Raw genomic sequence first — 20799 nt, 5'->3', positions numbered from 1 at the left:
ATTAAGATGCAAGTATGTGTATGTATACATGTATATAGTTTATTTGAAATAATTTAAAACGTAGTTGTTATTTTTTAATTAATTTACTAATTTTTCATTTAAAAAGTAGGTTTTCTATTTACCACAAGATATTTTTAAAACTTTGAATTTTTTTGAATTGCAGATTAAGAAAAATATTTTAACAAATGTTGTGTAGCACTTCCTGAAGTTCTTTTACAATGGAAGCTAGAACATGAGAAAGACAGACTTAAATTTATGTATTATATTCTCATCCATAATTTTCTAATAAACAAGATATAATATTGTTATCCTGTCATAGCTAAATGGTAACTAGCCGCTTGTTTGTGCTGCTTGCATTTCCTTTCATTACACTTATTTCCATCTTTAGTTACTACGGTGTTGTAACTCCAAGCTGTCGAGTGTGAGAAATGAGGCTTGTGCTTTGCTCTATCTTTTAATGAGGAGTAACTTTGAATTTACTGGACGAAAAGGTTTAACAAGAGTCCACTTGCAGGTAAATATGGCCGTAAGCAAAATGAATTATTGTGCTGGATTCTATCACTTAAGGAAATATACCAAAATGCAAAAAATACTAAAATTAAAGTATTTTAATAACTTATAATGACACAAGTAAGAATGCATAGATTAAAATCTAGGTAGTTGGTAACTTGTGGTTAAATGACTAATGAATTCATTGAGGTCAAAAGTCTAAAGCAAGGAAACAAAGTATAGAAGATGTGTTTAAATAAAGAAAACAATTATTGTACTGGTTTATAAAACATAGTGCTAAACTGTAAACTAAAAACATGCTTGAAAAGAAATATTACATTTATTTGTGATGTGTTTTGCATAATTATCTATTCAAAGATAATTTATATTTTATGTCCTTTATTTTCATTATCAGTACGTACACAGTTTGTAAACATTTTGTTTTAGGATTTGAAGTTGATATTTAAAGGAACATGAAATGTTGCAAGGATGCTTTTGAATCAATAAATTTTGTAACAATGCAGATTATACGACTCACTGAATTTTGAAACATAGATATAGTAAAAATGTAATATTTATAAATAGTGGGTGAGATAACATTTATTTAAACTTAATTTCATAAGATGATATATTCCTGTGTTGTGTAGCTGATAGTATCAGTTTCAAGACTACTAGGAGAAGCTATAGGACTGAATAATGCCAAATTTCAGGAGAGCCTGTCTATTATCAACAATTATGCCAACAGCGACAAAGCAATGCAGAAAACAGGTATATTTTATATTGTAACCTGAAACTGTTACTGTAACTGTATACATCGTGTGTGTGTGTGTGTGTGTGTGTATTGTGAGTAAATGGGAAATTTTGTTTTCAGTAGCAAGTGTTGGATCAGTTGTGTTATATCTGATCATACTTTTTGTGGTTAGTTAAATTGATCAGTCCTTAGTAATTTTGATACTAAAAGATCAGGAACTGAAATAGTAGTTTAATTGTGCATAATATAATGTTTTTTTATGTTCAAATAATAACAATTTTTATCAATTGCATATTAATGTACCAAATAATTGCCTTTTTTTTCAAGAAATTTGTATTTTTGCAGAAGTATGAAGTGTATTTTTGCAATTTCATGAATAGTAAATCTGATTGAATCTGCTTGTATTTTATAAGTTTTAGAAATATGTCATTCTCTGTTGTTTTTTGTAATTAGTGACTTTTGTTTTAATAAAAAAAAACATACATTTTCTATAATCTTTTATTTTGCAGTATTTCCATCAGAGGTGAAAGACCTGACAAAAAGAATACGAACTGTGTTGATGGCTACAGTACAGATGCGAGAACATGAAAATGATCCTGAGATGCTGGTAGATTTAAAACATAGTCTGGCTAATAGTTATGCTGCTACTCCTGCTTTACGTAAGACCTGGCTGGAAAGCATGGCTCAGAATCACAAGAAAGATGGCAACTATTCAGAAGTAAGGCAGAAAATATATTCAATTAATAAGTTTCGCATTGCATTAAGACAGTTTTATCAGTTAAACTTGCAGAAATTATTTGTTAGATATCTATTCTAAGAATATTTTGTCTGATTTACTTACTGAAATTTAGTATCTCTTTAACAGCACAGGCCACTATTAATAAATATATTATTTGGTTTGGGTTTGTTTGTCAGCTTCTAAAAACATGTTGTAGCATAAAGTTTGTATGAAATTATGCATACCACATATATAATAAATAAAATATAGCTAAGCAGTGCAGTATACCTCTTAACCATATCAGTTGATTAAGGAGTTAAAACTATAAAATCAGTTACATCATATACAGTTTCTGGTGCAAGTAGATGAAGCAATAGATGTATCATTTTTTCACTATTTTATACAGATGTGAGGTTAAGTTTCAGTGTATAGTAATTCAAGTTAATAATATACTTATGTTGAAGTTCCATTCTTCTGACAGGCTGCTCACTGCTCTCTACATATTGCTGCCCTTGAAGCAGAATGTCTCAAGTACAAAGGTAAGTGTTAAGACGTGTCTTATGCAATGCTTTGAATGTTGGTAGATATGCATGTTTGTGTCCCCATGATTTGGTGTGACATGTTATGTGAATTCTCTAAATAGTAAGATTTTGGTTTGGGCTATCTCCAAGTAGTTTATGCATGTTATTATTGTTATTTTAGCCTTTCATTGTATTAATATTTATTTTAAGTTTTATGGATGCAATTTTATGTTTTTTATTGTGTAAGAGTATATTAATTTTATAGTAGTGAAATTAACACATAAAAAAGACAATTTAAAGTAAAAAGAATATATTTAGCAGCTTCATAAATATTAATTTAGTCTTGTTGAAGTACATTTCTTTTTGCTCTAAAAATTTAATCAGCTATTAGGATATATAGATACCAGTAGAAAAGAAAAATAAAATAAGATAATCAATTTTTCCAAGTAAAAAAATGTATATGTGTCAACCTTCATTAATATGTTCTAAGAAATAAATATTTTTCAACTACGAGCTTCCAAAATAACTCTGAAATTCTGAAAGATATATTTATTCTTGTCCTTTCAATTAGTGTAATTGGAGACCTTCTACTGTCATATTATAAGCCTTCAGCAAGACTAGTATTGTGTATAATCATTGCAGATATGAGCCATGTTTGAATAGCATTTTTCTTTCAGTTGAATTTGTGACAAAATAAAATGTTTTTTCTGACAATGTATGCATTGCTCTGTATTTGAAAATGTTGCAAAAGATTAGTATTTTTTTGTAGTTTAAAGAGCTCTGGGAAGTACTATTTTCTTTTCATGGCCTAACTGATTTAAATTCCATACATTTAGTTTCTGTCTTTACAGGTATATTTCCTCGAGGGTGCCAGGCTTTTGACAGAGTTTCACCTAATGTAGTTCACGATGAATCCAATGTAAAAGAAGATGTTGGAATGCATGATGATGCTCAGTATACAGAGGTTATTTTTGTTTTTGTATTTTTTTGTAGAACACTAACTTCTGGTGGAATTAATATTGATATTTTAATATGTTTTATTGAAAATACATGGAATATATTACATATTGTGTTAATGTAATATTTCTAAATTTTGAACAATATATTTTCATTAAATTTTATCTGTGATAACATTTAAGAATATATACAAGAATATAATGAGTAGATAATACTCTCTTGTCTCTAAATTTCTATATATTTTGTACCATCACTGTTTTAGGATTCTCTGTTGGAAAGACTACAAGAGTGTGTTGAGTTGCTACAAGATGCTGAAAGGTATGAGCTGATAGCAGAAGTGTACAGACTAAGCATCCCAGTATATGAACACAGAAGGGACTATGAGGTAAGTTGACAAGATTATTTAATAAAATAAATCTAAATATTCTGGTGTAGTAAAGATATGAAAAACAGTTTTTATGAAATAAAAGTATTTATATAAGACCTAGGAAAGTATTATGCCTTAAAATTTTTTGTGTAGGTAAAATGTAGATCAGTAACAAGTAGTTCAGAGAAATACTGCTGGAATAGATCATTAAAATTGTTTTTTTCAACCTAGAAGCATAAACTGTGAGTATTTTAGTTTCATGGTTTCCACAAGTCTTGAAAAACCTTAAAAATTTGAAAGTTAATTTACAGTGCTAGAAAAGTAATTGAAAACTGTAAATTTATGAAATGCATTATCTGATTTAACAACATTTAATCATTTCATAGAATAATTAACTTAATTAAAATGTGGTTATTTAAATCAAATTTTAAAAAGCAACTGAAAAAATATGAGTGTGAGGTAGATGTGAGGATCAATTCAAGTGTCATGAAAAAATGGCTGAAATGTCCTGGAAGATTATTTATAACCAAGAATGGAAACCTTGAGTGTTGATACAAATTGTGCTGTGTATAGATGTATTGAGTTTGTGAGTACTGTCTTTTGCTTACAACTAATTTATTATATGTATTGAGCTAATTTTTAAAGTTATGTTTTTATAGGCTCTAGCTTCTTGTTACAAGACTCTTCAAAATGCCTACAATAAAATCATAGAAGTAAACAGGACAGGAAGACGCTTGCTGGGAAAATATTATCGAGTTGCTTTTTTTGGACAGGTAATATGTTTCAACCTATTGCCTTTCACTGTATAAAAAAAATAATGAAGGACACAAGGTTATAAAGATATTTATTAAAGTGTAGCCACAACGTAGTCAACGTTTCAACAAATGAATAAAAGACTGTTGTTGTTTTCGCCAAGTTGTTTTCCTTGAAATGTGTATAACATGGACTGTGTTGGATGATTCAGTTGGAAATATAAGATACTGTTTAATTTGTGGATTCTTAATTTAAAAACAAATTCATAATGAACTTCTGTGTAAATGAATTTAGAGATACCTGCAATATATTGAAAGTTTTTGTAAATTTCAGTTAAACAGCAAAGTTGTTTTACAAAAGATTGCAAAATTCAAAATAAATGCCAGTTATAATTGAGATAAAAATGTTGGACATATATGTTATCGTGTAATCTTTGCTATCACTTTTAATAATACTTGAAATAAACCTTCATTTGAATGCATTCTATAATATTTTTGTTTACAGCCTTACTTTGAAGAAGAGTCTGGTAAGGAATATATCTACAAAGAACCTAAAGTCACTTCTCTTGCAGAAATTTCTGAAAGACTCCATCACTTGTTTTGTGAAAAATTTGGAAAAGACATTGTCAAGATGATCATGGACTCAAAAGTTGTAAGATAATAGCCAAAAATATTTTTTTCAGTTTATTTTCTTTAATTTAGTTTTGAAAGAACAGGCTATGAATCTACTGTTGTATTAAGTTTCATTTTCTTCCTGTTGAATGTCATTACTATAGGAACCTGATTGTTCACTATAATTATTTCAGTTTATGATCACAATTACAACAATAATAATATTTGAGTATACTTGACCCTAATGTCATTTCTTATAATGCATAACCAACTTTATTTAAGAGGAATTTCATCCAAAAAAAATTTAAATTGATTCAGTGTGCTCTGTAAAAGAATAAATGATCAAAATTAATATTTTTAAGAAATACTTTTTTTCCAAAAAATTAAGTTATTAAATGTTTTTCTTCAATAGTTTACAAAAGACATATATAACATGTACAATAGACTTATTTTCTAGTCATATAAAAATAATATTTAAAATATGTCTACAAAAATTAAAAGGACTTGCACTTCCAGTAATATCTTCATTTTTAGCCAATACCTGTCAGAGAAGCATTGAATGTGTTGTAAATTAACATTAGGTCTACAAGATGATTAAAAAAGTGTTAATTTAAAAAGGGGAATAGGCATTATCAAAACTATATAGAATGAAGTTAAATCAAAATGCAAGTTTTATATTTGCCATCCTATAACTAGGGAATATTAAAAATAAAACAAAAAAATAGTACTCCACAGTGTGGATGCCTATACATGATGAGGGAACCTCCTAGACGAGGTTCTGTTCTCTCTGTTTACCTTCTCTGGGATCTGAAGGTTCACCCACGTGTTTGCCATGCATAGTGACCTGTAAAGAGGAGAGGATTACACCACTTTGGCCTTGAATTCCTGTAGATTGGTGGACCCCCAGGGTGAGTTGGTTAGTCCTGTTGGGATGTGGTCAACTGAGTACCATTGTTGAGCTGCAATCTTCAACACCTGTACCACCTGTTGTACCTCATTTTCTTATCCTACATTCTCTTTCACACAAACCTTTAGGGCAAATATCTCCCTTTTTCATTCAGAAGGGACTAGAGGGACTTGCTGGCTCTCCTAAGTTAGTAAAGAAGCTTTGCTCTGGTGACATAATGGTGGAAACATCCATATCTCAACACAGTGAACTCCTCTTACATTCAAAGGCAATCGTGGATATACCTATTGAGGTTATGCCTCACGCTACTTTGAATTCATCATAAGGAATTACTGTTGAGAGGGATTTGAAGAATGTTGCAAAGTCAGATATTCAGTGATGTCGAGAAAACTCACTTGTAGAGAAATATATATGCAAAAACGACTCATTTGGGTTGAGAAAATATTTTACGTAGAAGGTCGAAACATTGTTCGCTCTTTTACGTAAAATATTTTCTCAACCCAAAGGAGCCATTTTTGCATATATATAAAAGTCGGATATTCTTGCTGGTTTCTCTTCGCCCAAGGGGTTTTTACAGTGAGGTGTATCTCCACTTGCAAAGATGGAATTATGATGCCAACCAACATCCTCATTCTGACATTTACATCACCACATCCACTTGCCACCATCAAGGCAGGTTATTTTAATTGAAGGGTACGGCCATACATTCCAAACCCTCTCAGATGTTTCCAGTATGAGCATTTTGGTCATTTGAAGAAGTTGTCATGGGTTCTTGATGTGTGCTTGTTAGTGGCTAGGATCACGATGCCTATGAGTGTGAAACAGACCCTCACTGCATCAATTGCAATGACTCTCACCTGTCCTACTTTCGTTCTTGCCCTAAATGTTTGGAAGAAAAAGAGATGCAGCTTTTGAAAATAGTTCAAAACATAACTTACCCTGAGGCTTGAAAGTTGCTTGTCCACCATTTCATCTCGGATGTATCCTGCTGCACTTCATTCCACTATTACATTTGGAGTGCAGATGGATCTCTCTGTCCCTCCAAAAGAGTCATTCTCAAACCAGATGAAAAGTCTTTTGATTTCCATGGTTACAAGAGTTGATGAATCAATTTCAACACCCATCTCTGTCCCTAACATACATTCCAGAAAATCCCAAGATCCACTTCCTTTGGTTCTGGGTACATTTTCTTCTCCCACCCAAGGTGCAAAACAATCATTCGTTCATGTCCTCAGTTGCTGAATCCTCTTCCAAGAGCAAAGACCTGCCTAATTGACCCAGGGCAGGATCCATGGAGGTCAATAGACCTTCTTCGAATAAAAACAGTAAAGAAAAAGCACATGATTGTAAACAGAAGGGTTCTCCACCCAATTTTCCTACACATAAATAAAAATGTCCACCTTGATACAATGAAACTGTTGAGGTTTACGTTCTAATCTAGATGACATCAAAACCCTGATTGCTTCCTACCATCCTGAAACCTGCCAGTACAGTCACCTTTCGGCAGTTTTCTTTGTACAGAAATGACAGGCTGTGTGATGGACGAGTGGCACTGTTAGTTGATCAGCATGTGCCTACCCTGTCTTTGCCACTTGACACACCCTTGTAGGCCATAGCCATCTGTGTTTCCTTGGGTCGTACCACACTGTTTGTTCTCTCTACCTGTCACCTGGAGAGACTTATGATCAATCAGACCTTGATGCTCTCATTGAACAGTTGCTGTCTCCCTTTTTAATCCTGGGGTCTTTAATGGACATCATCCCCTCTGGGGAAGTGCTGATATTGTTTGGAGGGGTTGCTACATAGAGCATATGCTCTCCAATCACAACCTTTTTGTTTTTATATGCTGGTTCTTATACTTATTTTCATGCATCTACTCAGTTCTTTACTGCTATTGATCTCTCAAATTGCTCCCCTTCACTATTCTCCCAGTTTTGATGGAGGGTTTAGAATAATCCATGAGGCAGTTATCATTTTCCTGTAATTGTGAGAGAGACTGGCCATAGTTGATGCCACCCAACCCACGTGCCCAAGTGAAAGTTGTATCAAGCAAACTGTCCCTCTTTCACTGCTCTCACAGAAGTTGATCTTGCCATCGTCTGTAAGCTTGGGATGCTTTTCAGGGGTATCCCACACTCTCGCTCCACATTGCTTTCCAGCAGGCATGTGCACAAGCTCATTGGGTAAGACGTCAAAGCCAGAAGGAATCTTGGATTAAGTTCATATCTTCTACCACCAGTTCCAAAGCAATATGGGCATAATTCGAAAGGTCAGTGGGCAATATAATTCTGTCCCCCCCTCTCGATTTTGCTCTCTGATGGCCAGTAAGTATCTGATACCTGGAGCATCGCCAATATTTTAGGTGAAAGCTTTTGCCGGGTATCTAGCACTTCTGCTTCTTTCTTCACCTTCTTAGCCATCTAGGCTTGGGCAGGGCGATCACCTCTTTCCTTTCGAGCTGATTATCTCTACGACTATAATCATCCATTTACAGTGGTGGAACTCAAACTGGCCCTTCATTGGTCTGGCAGTATATCAGTCGGACCTGATGATGTACACTATAAAATGCTATGCTATCTATCTCCTGCTTCTCTTGCTATTCTTCTGATTGCTTTAACCAAATCTGGCAGGAGAATGTTTTTCCTGATGTCTGACACCAGGCTATTGTCCTACCTTTCTCTAAGCCTGGGAAGAATCCCAAGATTCCTTCAAACTACCATCCAGTAACTTTAACGAGCTGTCTCTGTAAGACCCTAGAGAGGATGGTTAATGCTCGTCTTGTTAGGTTCCTCGAATCAAACAACCTCCTCTAATTCACCCAGTGGGGGTTCTGACAACATCACTCCACCGTGGACCACCTGATTCAACATGAAACATTAATCAGAGAAACCTTTCACAAAAGACAACATCTTGTAGTAATATTCTTTGATATTGAGAAGGCTTATGATACAACACTGAAGTATGACATTTTGCAAGAATTCCATATATATCGGTTACATGGTCATCTGCCCATTTTTATTAAAACTTTTCTAATGGCCAGGAGATTCCAAGTTTGTGTGGGTTTGACACTTTCCTGTTCTTTTCTACAGGAGCATGGAGTTCCTCAGGACTTTGGCTCTGCACTAGGACTTTCCACACTTCCCTTCTCTGCACCTCAGCCATTTGCAACTGTCTTTACTGTATGCTTCGAAACTTCGTTCCTTACCAACCTGGGGTTGTGTTTTCCTTCCTCAGTGGGCCATTGCTCCTTTTAGCCTTCATCTCCAGGCATAGTTGGATGAGTTGGGTCTGTTCTTGGATAACATTGCTTTATCCACTGGTCAACCCATCCCACCATGGCTTCTCACAGTCCCCAAATGTGAACTTTCTTTAAGTCATCTGAGAGAAGCAATTGGAAGTGCCGTCTTTTATATGCTGAACATCTTTCGAACTATCCTTCCATTCCTACTTATACGGATGGTTCAAAATCAGGTGACTCTGCGGGCTCTGCCATGGTTTGTTGTGGTTTGGTGATTGTGCGCAAAATCCCCTCTACAGCTTCTGTGTTTACTGCTGAACTGCACGCCATTTCTCTTGCCCTGAATCACATAGAAGCTAAGCAGTACTCAAACTGCGCTATTTATACTGACTCGCTTAGTTCCATACTGGCCCTGGAATTGCTTCATTTTGGCTCACACCCTGTTCTCGCCAATATTCAAAACCTACTGGCCCATTTCTCTTTATCATCTACTTCTATCCAGTTTTTCTGGATACCAAGCAATGTTGGTATTTGAGGGAATGAGCTCGCCGACATCTCAGCTAAATCAATCTGCTCTGGCACTATCACCGCTGTGCCTGTTCCATACATTCAAGTATGTTCCTGTATTCAAGGCCCGGCTCAATGCCAGCTGACAGTAGACTTGGAGCAAGTGTGTGGCCTTTGTGATACATTTTACTGTTGTTGCAATTACAACTCTGAGCAACTGCACCATATTAGGCGTGTTTTTCCATGTGTTTACCCACTGACTCTGGAAGGTGTCAATGACAGTGGTGATACTAGTATGTCCAGCTTACTTGTGTTTTTAAATTTTTATGAGCTGTTTGCCTTTTGAGTCTGTTTAAAAATTTTTATTTGCATTTGGATCTTTATTTGGTTTTTTAACTTGGTTTATTTTTATATTGTTTAATATTTTACTTTTATATTTTTATACCTTGTTTGATGCAAATATCCTCATTGCTTTGTACCATAAACCACCAATCAATCAGTCATTAAAGAAAGTGAACAAACTAGGCTGGAAATAGTGTTTCTGTTATTTTTTCAAGCCATAAATCCCTATTTTGATTCCATTAAAATTGATAACTACTTTAAACATGGAATAAAAATAAGAATTTGCAGCTTCTGAATATAATGCAGACACTATTTTCAGCCTAATTTTTTTACTTCTTTAATTGTAGGATTGAAAATATAATCTTTGCATTTTGATTCAACACACATTTTTACTTTTTTGATGATCTCTATTTCACTTTTTAGATCAACAATTTTTTAATTATCTTGTTTCTTAAGTTTTTCATGTCCATATACGGATAATAAATTGTAAGCTGCATACGTGCATGTGCATTCAGTTAAATGTTACATGTGAAATCTACTGTAGTGATTGTCTACTATTAGAAAACTCATTGTAACAATTGAAGACTATGTACAGATAAAACACAACATCAATTTCAATTATAGATGAATCATGCAAGTGTCAAATTTTTTCAATACTGGAAACTGAATGACTTGGATCCTTCAGGATGAAAAAACAAAGGCACCTGAATTAATTTAAAAATTACCATATAATATACTCAGTACTGTTTTCATTACTGTTGTCCAGATTTCAGTAAAATATTTGTAGCTGTTTTTATCTGTAGTGGTTTGTAAAACTATAATCAATAATAATTAGGTTGGAGATACTGTTATAAATATACACATTGTTTACTGTACTAAAATAAAGAATTTCTGACTAGTATAACGATGCTTAAGAGGTTTCAAATAGCTTGTGTCGGTAGTGAAGAAGAACTTGGAACAGTTTAGGCTGGGAGACTCTTGAGTTTCAAGAATCAACTTAAAAATAATACTAACATCTTCACAGGAGTTTATTTAATAGCTCTGCATAGAGTTTAGTGAGGTATAGCCATTTTTACTCTAGGCTTTGGTGCTTGTGTGGTTTCAAAGAGAAGCTTAGCCAGTAGCAAAGGTAAAAACTGATCTCTCTTCTTCAAGGATCAACATGAAAATGGTCATAAGACCTGTGCAAGAGTTTTTATTAGGTTTGCCCAGGTTTGAATAAAATAGTAATAGCTGTTTTTTCTATACACTTGGAAAACAACAATAATAATAATATGAAGAACAAATGGATTAATTTCGAATTTTGTCTAACAATCAGAAAAATCAAATGTTTTTGCCATTATCAATATTTTAGCACCTTAGCTGTTGAAATAGAAGGTCTTGAATGTTGTTTCAAGAACATATCTGCTTTTTAAAATATTTTTTGCCAATATGTTTTATTATAATTTTTGTGAAATTTCTGGCAAACTTTATTGTGAACCACTACTGTGGCTGATAATAATAGTCTTCAGAGAACTAAATTATTTATACCCTTCTCTTATACAACTTGTTAGTCTGGAACTTGCACTATAGTATGTGTACAGTTTTGCTAGAAACTGTTTTGTCTTTTCCCTAAGGATTGCTTCTGATAAAGTGTAAAAACTGCAGATGTATATTTTGCTGTGAATTTCAGGAGATGAAAACTTTGATGTTTTTTCAATATGTTTAAAATGAAAAGTTATTTTGTGATTTTTATATTACTGAATTTTCAAGTTGCATAAGATGCAGTATAAAATTCATTTATCTTTTTTTATTTGAAAATTAGTACTTCATTCAGACTTTATCTTTTCAAGTACCTGTTAATACTGAATGTGAGAAACAAAAGCTTCTGAAGCATGATATACTTAAGAGTTGTCAGAAATAATGATTTTTGAAACAACTACTTAAATGGTGGAACCATTATTTAACTTTAATTTTGTATATAACTTGAGTATTTTGATGAGACTTGTTTGTGTAGGTTATGTTTTATGCACTTTGGATTCTTAAAAATGTTTTCTAGGAAATTCTAGTAATTTTACTGTAACATTCATTATAGTAGTATTTTGTACAATATATAATTCAATTTCTGAAGGAAGTGCAGTTACTATCGAATATTTTGGAAGTCTATAATTGTTTCTTTTAATAAGGTCAACCCTGAAGATTTAGATCCAAAGTATGCATACATTCAAGTGACACATGTTACACCTTATTTTGAAGAAGTTGAGCTCAGTCAGCGACAGACTGAATTTGAGCGTAACAATGATCTTAGAAGATTTGTGTTTGAGACTCCATTTACTCTTAGTGGCAATAAAGCTCAAGGTATTCCTGAGGAACAGTGTAAACGTCGCACAGTTCTTACTAGTAAGTTCGCACAGTTCTTACTAGCAAGTTTTGTAACTAGTGGGGTACTTACTTTAGTTTCATATAACTTTCTTGAAACATATTTATTTTAGAACATTTTAATGATTCACGATTCTTATTATTATTACAAAAGTCTAACTTTCAGTCAGATTATTTGAATCTTATTTTTGAAGAAATAACTTTTTGAGAAGCTAAGTACTTTGAGGCATTATTTTTTGTAAAAGTAAAATTACACTGTTAGATATTTAATAATGAAATTTGTTTTGGGGGTAATATTGTTTTGACAGTACTTTTGATCATATGTAGTTTGGCATGGTTCTAAATAATTGTACCAGTATACCAAATATTCTTATGATACATAACATTCATGGTTTGATGGTACTGGCATATTTGTACAGATCTTAAGAACTCAATATTTCTTTCATCTACCAAGTATCCATGAACTAGAAGTTTTTCCCTTACCCCCGTTTCTGTTAGCAAAGATGATTTTATGATGTACAATAATATATTTAGTAAAATGATAATATGAAAGAAGTGTTCTTTCTTAATAATAAACTTTTTTATTAATCCAGAGTATAGTATGTATGTTGCAGATGCTAAACCTAACATTTTTTGCTGAAAGTTTCTATTTACATTTACCTGATTATTCATTTCTTTTAATAGCATTAACAGATAAGTATGATCATATTATTATTTAGTAAAAGTATGTCAGCCTGAAAATAAGTTTCTTATATTTTTCAAACATCTCTATTTTTTCTCAAAAATAACTGTCTTGTTTTACCTTGATTCTTTTTTTACAAATTTTAATAATTTTACTTCAATTTTAACTTGTTATTGGATGTTTAGTACAGATAGCCTAGTTGCTTTGTGCCATAAAATTCCAAACCAACCAACCTCAAAAATAAACATGTTCAACAGATGTATAAATTATTTTACTCTAAATGACATTCATATAGTGATAATAAATGTTGCAGAAATGTTACTAGTATAATAGCATCTCACTGAAAAATGTAATGAGAAATGTTTCATTTGTAAATGTGTATATATTTTTTACAGCTATAAACTCCTTTGCATACATAAAAAAACGCATTCCTGTTTTCTCAAAATCAACAAAAGTTCTTGAGCCTATAGAAGTAGCAATTGATGAAATGCAGGTGAGAGTATGCGAGATCCAAGAAGTTGTCTCCTTAAAACCCACTGACTTAAAGAAACTCCAGCTGAAACTGCAGGGTAGTATTGGTGTACAGGTATGAATGTGTAGAACATTCAGGTAATTTTTGTGTAGCTACAAGTGTACAGGTGCAGTTGTACATGATATGCAAGTAATACATTCTCAGCTAAGCTACAGGGCAGTGTAAGTGTGTGTAACATTCAAGTAGGTTTTCTAAATAAAGCTATAAAGTACAGTTTAAGTACTTGTTTCAAGTATAACTACAAAAACCTTTATATGTCTCACTGTCTGTTTCAGCTGAAACTTAAAATACTTTTCACAACAGAAGACTGTACATAAGTAGTCATATAGTTAACTGTTTTCAATCAGTTAAAAAAAATGCAATTTTTTTTCCTAAACAATTCCTGACAAGAGTATTTATACACTCAAATGGTTGTACAGATATTTCGAAATAAAACCCAAACAATAAGTAGTTGTACAAATAACTATATTTACTCTGTTAGATACACAATGTCAAAGCATAGAATCTGAGAGCAAGCAACATTACAGTTAACTGTTTAAATCTCTAAAGATAAGTGTATTTAAAAGTAAAATCTAGAAGAGAAACAGCTGTACAGATAACTGTATTAAATACATAGTATCAAAATATAACACCTGACAGCAATAAGTTGTACAATGAACTGTTCAAATCACTAAAGGATAAATCTATTTCAAAATAAAACCCAGTCAATAAATAAATGTACAGATAATGATAATGATAACAGCTGTACAGATAACTGTATTAAATACATAGTATCAAAATATAACACCTGACAGCAATAAGTTGTACAATGAACTGTTCAAATCACTAAAGGATAAATCTATTTCAAAATAAAACCCAGTCAATAAATAAATGTACAGATAATGATGAATACCTACTGCTAAAGTTATGAAAACTAAATACTAATGTCAAATTGCTATATAATTGTTTGAACTGGATAGAGAATTGAAAAATGTTACCATTTCAGAATGCAAAGATGTATTTTGTCAAAACTTGTTAGCATCTTAATTTAATTTTGTTTAATATATAGTATTCATATGATATTGTTGTTATCAGTGTTTTTCTTTTAAATAAATTTTACAATTTGGTAGATGGATAGGCAATAGCTCTCTAAAATATTTTTCTCAATGCTTAATATGAATTTTATTATATAGAATATTTGTTCATACATTTAAAATGACAAAACAGTGTTACTAAATTAAACTGCAAAGAAAAATTAATATTAGTTACAAATAAATTCAGTTGTGTGTAATATATTTTAGGATAAGTTGAAGTTTCTAGACAAAAAGAAAACACTTTTTTTCAAGTTTTTCTGAGAAACGTAAACATCAGTTGGTGCCTAAACAAGTAGGATACTAAAAGCACACAAGGATTAGGAAACTGGAAATTTTTTACCTTTTTGGAATTACTCTTTCATCCTTAAAAGCTTAAATATAAACTGTATGTAAACATATTTATCTAATTCCACCAGTTGAGAACCTACATGTATAAGTTACTTTAGTTGCATCTCATGTAACAAGATCAATCTATTGTTTCTCTTATGTTAGGTAAATGCAGGCCCTCTAGCTTACTCTAGAGCTTTCCTTTCTGAGGAAAATTATGCCAAATATCAAAAGGAAAAGGTAGCTGAACTGAGAAGTGTCTTCAGGTATTTACATCTGACAAAAATGTTAAATAAATAATTATGATATATTGGCATGTACATTTACAAGTATCAGATGTAAAGTTATAATGTATTTATATATTTTAATTTATTGATATATATACACACCTACATCTCTTAGATTTAAAATTATTATCTGTAGGTACAATGCTTCATATCTCCTAACATTATGGTGTAGGAAGAGGAAATTAGACAGGAACATTAAGTGTGCCATTGCCAATGACACACTTGTTACATGTTGCCACCAGGAGCACCACTATGATCAAATGTTTGACCAATTACAGCAACTGCTCCAAATGTGCTTTTCTGTCATCCAGAATGCATTGCATCTGTGTTAAAATGGACATTACAGAAACAACACACCTCATTTGATGTGCTGACCACAAGTTGTATCTTTGAGATGTGGAATTGAACAAGGAATTGAACAATTCATGTGGAATAATTCTTTCTTTAAAATGCTCCTGCGAGATATGTTTCACATTGTTACCAATATAACACTTAATGTTCCTGTCTAATTTACTCTTCCTGCATAAAAACCATACTGTCTATCACATTTTTTTGCTGTAGCATGAAAATCATATTGATTGTGATAATTGCTTGGTATTGTGCAAGTTTACAATCCATTTGCTAATTGTATCTTCAAAAATTATGGACTAATAGTGAAGTCAACTATGAAATGAAAACCACACCATGTAATAGCATCATGTAAGTGAATGGGAAATTGTTATATGTGGATTAGTTTTTGATACTTCCCAAAAAGATGAATTATGTTTCATCAGTTTATAAAGTACTGGCAAGCCGTTATTCATCAACTTTCAGTCTTTTCAAATTCTGCAATGCAAAGCAAATATGTTGAGCTAAATCCTTCTCCTTTATTAGTTAAAATGATGCATTTTGTAAGAAAACATTTGGAAAGTTGCACTGTTGCACCCATGAACATGCACACAGGAATGAGGCCCTTTGTAGGTTTTATACAATCTTCTGTATTCAGTGCCTGAGCATTACATCTTCTGATGTAAAAATATTTCACCAGCTCATCACTGTGCAGGCTTGCATGAGCTGCACTGTGATCAACTGGCCAGTTTATACCCATGGTGTGGTAGCATGTGACTACTGTGTTCATGTGCATCTGCAAGATATTCTTAGTACCCTTTTGTACTTTTATCTTCTTATACCATAGTGTATGTGAAATATGACACACTAAATTGTAAAGGTTTCTTTGTTATCTCTATACATCAACAGCTATTAGATGGAAAATGTTAATGCATTTATACAAAGTCTAAATCTGTCATATTTATTATTACATCTGTAACTGTCAGAAACGTTTAATGTATTCATTGTGCAAATCTATTATAAAGCTAATTAAAGCTTTTATATATTTTGTTTCCTGTAATTTATTTTATTGGTGATCAAACATGGATAGTAAAATAATTGTATACAGTGGTTAAAATTATCCATTAAAATAAAGTTGTTTTGTATCACTCAATTGTTCTGATTAAAAAATATAAGTACCAGTATTATAATGTCCATTTAAATTTTTAAAATTATTTGCAGGAGATTTCTTCATGTTTGCCAAGAAGCCTTGGAACTAAACAGTAGACTAGTGACATCGGATCAATATGAATACCATGAAAACTTGAGAAAAAATTATCAAAACTTAATGGAAGCTTTGTCTTACTTGCTTCATGACAGAGTAAGTGCATTTCTGTGTTTGTGTTTTATTTTAGAGGATAAAACTTTGTTGCACTTGCCTCATAACAGGGTGAATATGTCTAAGTTTTATATTAGTGGATAGAAGAGTAATTGTATGACTTTGTTCATGTTTTTATTTAGTGGATAGAATTTAATCTCGCTTGTATCATCACAGAGTATGTTGCAAGTTTGTATGTGCTCACAAAATTATTTCAATATAGAAAAGTTTTGTTATCGTTATCATGTTGAAAGGCAGTTTGAGTGTTGGTTAAATATGTGTATAACTTATTAAGCTACACGTATCTATTAAATAAAATCATCCACTTGAAAATAATGCTACAAACAGTCCCTATAATAAGATCTCTTGATCAATATTTATCAATTTTTTAGGGAAGTGGTAGAGAAGACAGAAATGGAGAACGAGGAATCATGAAGCTCAGACATATTTCAACTGGAATGTTTCATGAAATTAGTGCCTCTTCTGAAACTAGCACTGTCTAACATAAATGTATTGAAGTGCAAATTTAACCTTAGCTCTTGTTTCTGTGCATTGATGCAACAAAATGTGTAAATATGAGGCAATTATGAATTGAAGGCAATTTTTTTATGTTGTTGTTTTTAGGAGATCTTGATATTGTTAAAAAAATGTAGTATTTGCCATTGACTTTTATTGGTAATCTAATTTTATTTTGAACACTTAAAATTTAAAATTACATTCTTATATTTTGTTAAGAAATTACCAAATATTCCATTATTTAGCATTAGTAACATTTGCAAACATACTATTATGCTTCAAATGTGAAAGTATGCTTTTTAATTTTTATTTTAATTGGTACTTAAATCTCTGGCTAGAAGGAGAATACAACAAGTATTTAACAATAGGTAAATTTTTTTGTTTGCAAGAGATACTTGCTTTAAAGATTTGGGTTTATAAAAAGGGTATGATGTGTTTCTAGTATTATTTCAATAAATATACAAGTTTTAAGTCTTTTTATGGAAATTCTTGGTAAACAGATACTTTTGGTGATAAATTTCACATATTCTGGCATTGGTATGGTTTATGAGATAGATAACATTTGGAATTAAAAACTGAGGTCTCATTCATTTCTGAAGAATATTTATCTTTGTCCCTGAGATGTTATCCTCCTCAGAATTAAAGCAGAATGAGTTTATGAGCGATTCTAACCATCTGCTTGAAGACTTCCAAGAATATTTTAACATGAAACCCAGTAAGCATCAGAGAGATAGTTAATGTCAGGTTATATTACTTTTTAAGTAAAATCATCAGATAAATATCAGACCTGTAGAAAAATTTTCCACACTCCTGAAATTAATTTTCGTAACAGATAGTGCAGCTTTGTGTTTCACCATGTGCCTTCTTTCTTTCTTGTGTTTTTGTATAGACTCTGCTATATATACACATGTGTATGTGTGTGTGTGTACATATATAAATATGTTTCTTAAGTGTGTATTTTACTTTACCCACAGATATGCCTAGCCTAACCACATAGTGTCTTTTGTTCACATAAAAATGGTCTTAAGTCTTGTTTTTTATTAGTCATTAGTTAACTTTAGTATTTTTATCATTGCATTAGGTAAACATTTTGGTGAATTTGAAAAGATAGAAGTGTTGTAGATTGTAATGTTTTATACTGATGTGAAATGTTCCAGAATCTTGTTGGTGTCTTACCTACGTGGGCGGTTGTAATACATAAATTTCAGGAAAGAAAATCTAGAAATGTCACATGTACAGAATCATATAAGTTATTTTGTACCACTTAGTGTCAAAAATCTGTAATTTGTGACCACTAGTGCCACATGTTAAATACAATATTTGTTAACGATATGATCAGCTTGGTGTTACTACTCTTTTCATCCTTTAAAATTCTCTCCTTTTACATGAGTAAGTCACAATTTTTACATAACTCTTATTGGATGTTTTTCTCTAATTTGATATGCTGTATATAATGAATGTTCCTTAAACTGCCTTTCAGCTTCAGAATATTTCTTCGTGTCCAACAACTATATAATGTCATCTAAATGTAATTAATTTTGTATATATACATCATTAACATTTTTTTAGTATCATTAATGAAGGACTTCCAAGTTATCATTTACCTTGTTTGTTAGTCGTTGCTTTTTAAACATTCTACTTACTTGTGTATTCTAAAGTTTTGTTGACTGATTCGTTAACGAAGTGAACGCAAACGTCAGGTTTCACAATGTTTTAGTAGTGTAGATTTTTTTTGTCGTACATTAACAGTAAAGTTTTTGAATATTCTTTCCCCCATTATACCACAAATTATGGTATTTATGGTTTGTAAAGTCAATTGAAATTACCAAAGAGGGACATTAAAATGATCTGTAGCTAAAACAATGCGTGAGAGTATTCAGTTATAGCTGTTAGGAATAAAAATTTTGGAGATTTTTGTTGTAGAATGATTTATGGAAGTAAAGCTACATTTTACAGAGGAACAAGTACCATACATGTGAATGAATTTCATGTGGTAATAGAAGCGAATGTATTTAATACACCAACCCAAAATAAGTTTAATATAACTTTCTATATTTTGTAATGCCACTGAAAAATCAATCGTTTTTGAGGAAAGTGTGTAAGAGCTTTTTCGGAGTCAAATTGTTTATGTAATCGGATTATAAATGTGTGTTCAGTTTGGGAATTTAAGATTTCCTAGACGAGGAAATGCCTTGTACTTAATAATATTGGAAAACAAAGGAATATGGATTAACTTACGGTATTCCAAAAAAGAGACCTGTAACAAGTCATTGCCCAGCATTGATAATAAAACTGCAGTATTTTCTAACAAACAAGTGAGAATCTATGTAACAGAACCGTTCACGTGACCCAAGTAACTAGCAACATAATCAAAAAGAATTTCCGCTTGGAAAAGTAACATAAGTTATATGCACACAAGTTTCTTCCACAAAATATCAGTTTAATGGTTGCATACCTCAAGCAGCTGGATAGTAAAGTGGGGATTCATTCTATTCTATATAAAGACATACTGGACAAATCACTAGATGCAAGGCCTACAGATTAATGTGCGATTAGAATGTTGAAACAGGCCCTAGGCAACCGCACCCTTCGTTATACTATCCAGAAGTGGAGGGAGGGTGTGGATTAAACATAACTTTATAACGTAGCTGTTGTTGTCAAGATGTACGATCGCCAGATAAAGCATAAAGTGATGTAACATTGAGGGTAACAACATGATGAACTCAGATCATTAATATCACGTACTAAACCTAGTAAATAGCAAATGTTACTTATTATGATAAGGAATATAATAGATTTAGGGTTAACAAGTTTAAAGCTCTCAAAAAATGTGAAACCTATGAGAAGACTACGGTATTGGAGCAATAACTTTAGTACCATATAAAATCACATTCATATATGAAAGTACATTGCTAAAGAAAATTCAACCAGCATATTCGGATGTGTAAATAACACGGCATATTTGTGTGTTAACATGAACCTCATTTAGTGTTTGATAACTTAACAAATACGCACTTTTCACTTGTAGACAAATTAAGGTCACCAACGTAATAATTTGATCATTTTACTTGAACATAAAATGGCAGCTACCTTCAAAGTGGCTTTGGGTATAAGAAACAATATATAAAAAAAACATAGATCAGAGAAGAACTTTACTTGTACACATTTAATAAATGCAA

The 20799-nt window shown here is 31.9% G+C and overlaps 1 protein-coding gene across 16 annotated transcripts in view; it reads left to right on the top strand.

Annotated features, from left to right (window-relative positions):
- Ziz (dedicator of cytokinesis protein Ziz) overlaps positions 1 to 19932 on the top strand; it is a 264599-nt gene extending 244667 nt beyond the window's left edge. For 15 of the 16 annotated variants that reach the window (XM_076448312.1, XM_076448311.1, XM_076448323.1 and 12 more), the window contains 13 exons: positions 389 to 514; positions 1137 to 1257; positions 1750 to 1958; positions 2440 to 2497; positions 3331 to 3443; positions 3699 to 3821; positions 4463 to 4576; positions 5061 to 5207; positions 12327 to 12540; positions 13597 to 13787; positions 15299 to 15399; positions 16969 to 17107; positions 17497 to 19932. In XM_076448312.1, the coding sequence (XP_076304427.1) occupies positions 389 to 514; positions 1137 to 1257; positions 1750 to 1958; positions 2440 to 2497; positions 3331 to 3443; positions 3699 to 3821; positions 4463 to 4576; positions 5061 to 5207; positions 12327 to 12540; positions 13597 to 13787; positions 15299 to 15399; positions 16969 to 17107; positions 17497 to 17607 (1767 nt within the window). In that variant the 3' untranslated portion in view covers positions 17608 to 19932. The remainder of the gene's footprint in view (positions 1 to 388; positions 515 to 1136; positions 1258 to 1749; positions 1959 to 2439; positions 2498 to 3330; positions 3444 to 3698; positions 3822 to 4462; positions 4577 to 5060; positions 5208 to 12326; positions 12541 to 13596; positions 13788 to 15298; positions 15400 to 16968; positions 17108 to 17496) is intronic. The other variant, XM_076448324.1, reaches the window with a different exon arrangement.
- Positions 19933 to 20799: the final 867 nt, after the last annotated feature.

This window comes from Tachypleus tridentatus, chromosome 8 (genome assembly GCF_004210375.1).
Source record: "Tachypleus tridentatus isolate NWPU-2018 chromosome 8, ASM421037v1, whole genome shotgun sequence".
Taxonomy (NCBI): domain Eukaryota; kingdom Metazoa; phylum Arthropoda; class Merostomata; order Xiphosura; family Limulidae; genus Tachypleus; species Tachypleus tridentatus.
This window is presented reverse-complemented; position numbering and strand designations above follow the sequence as displayed.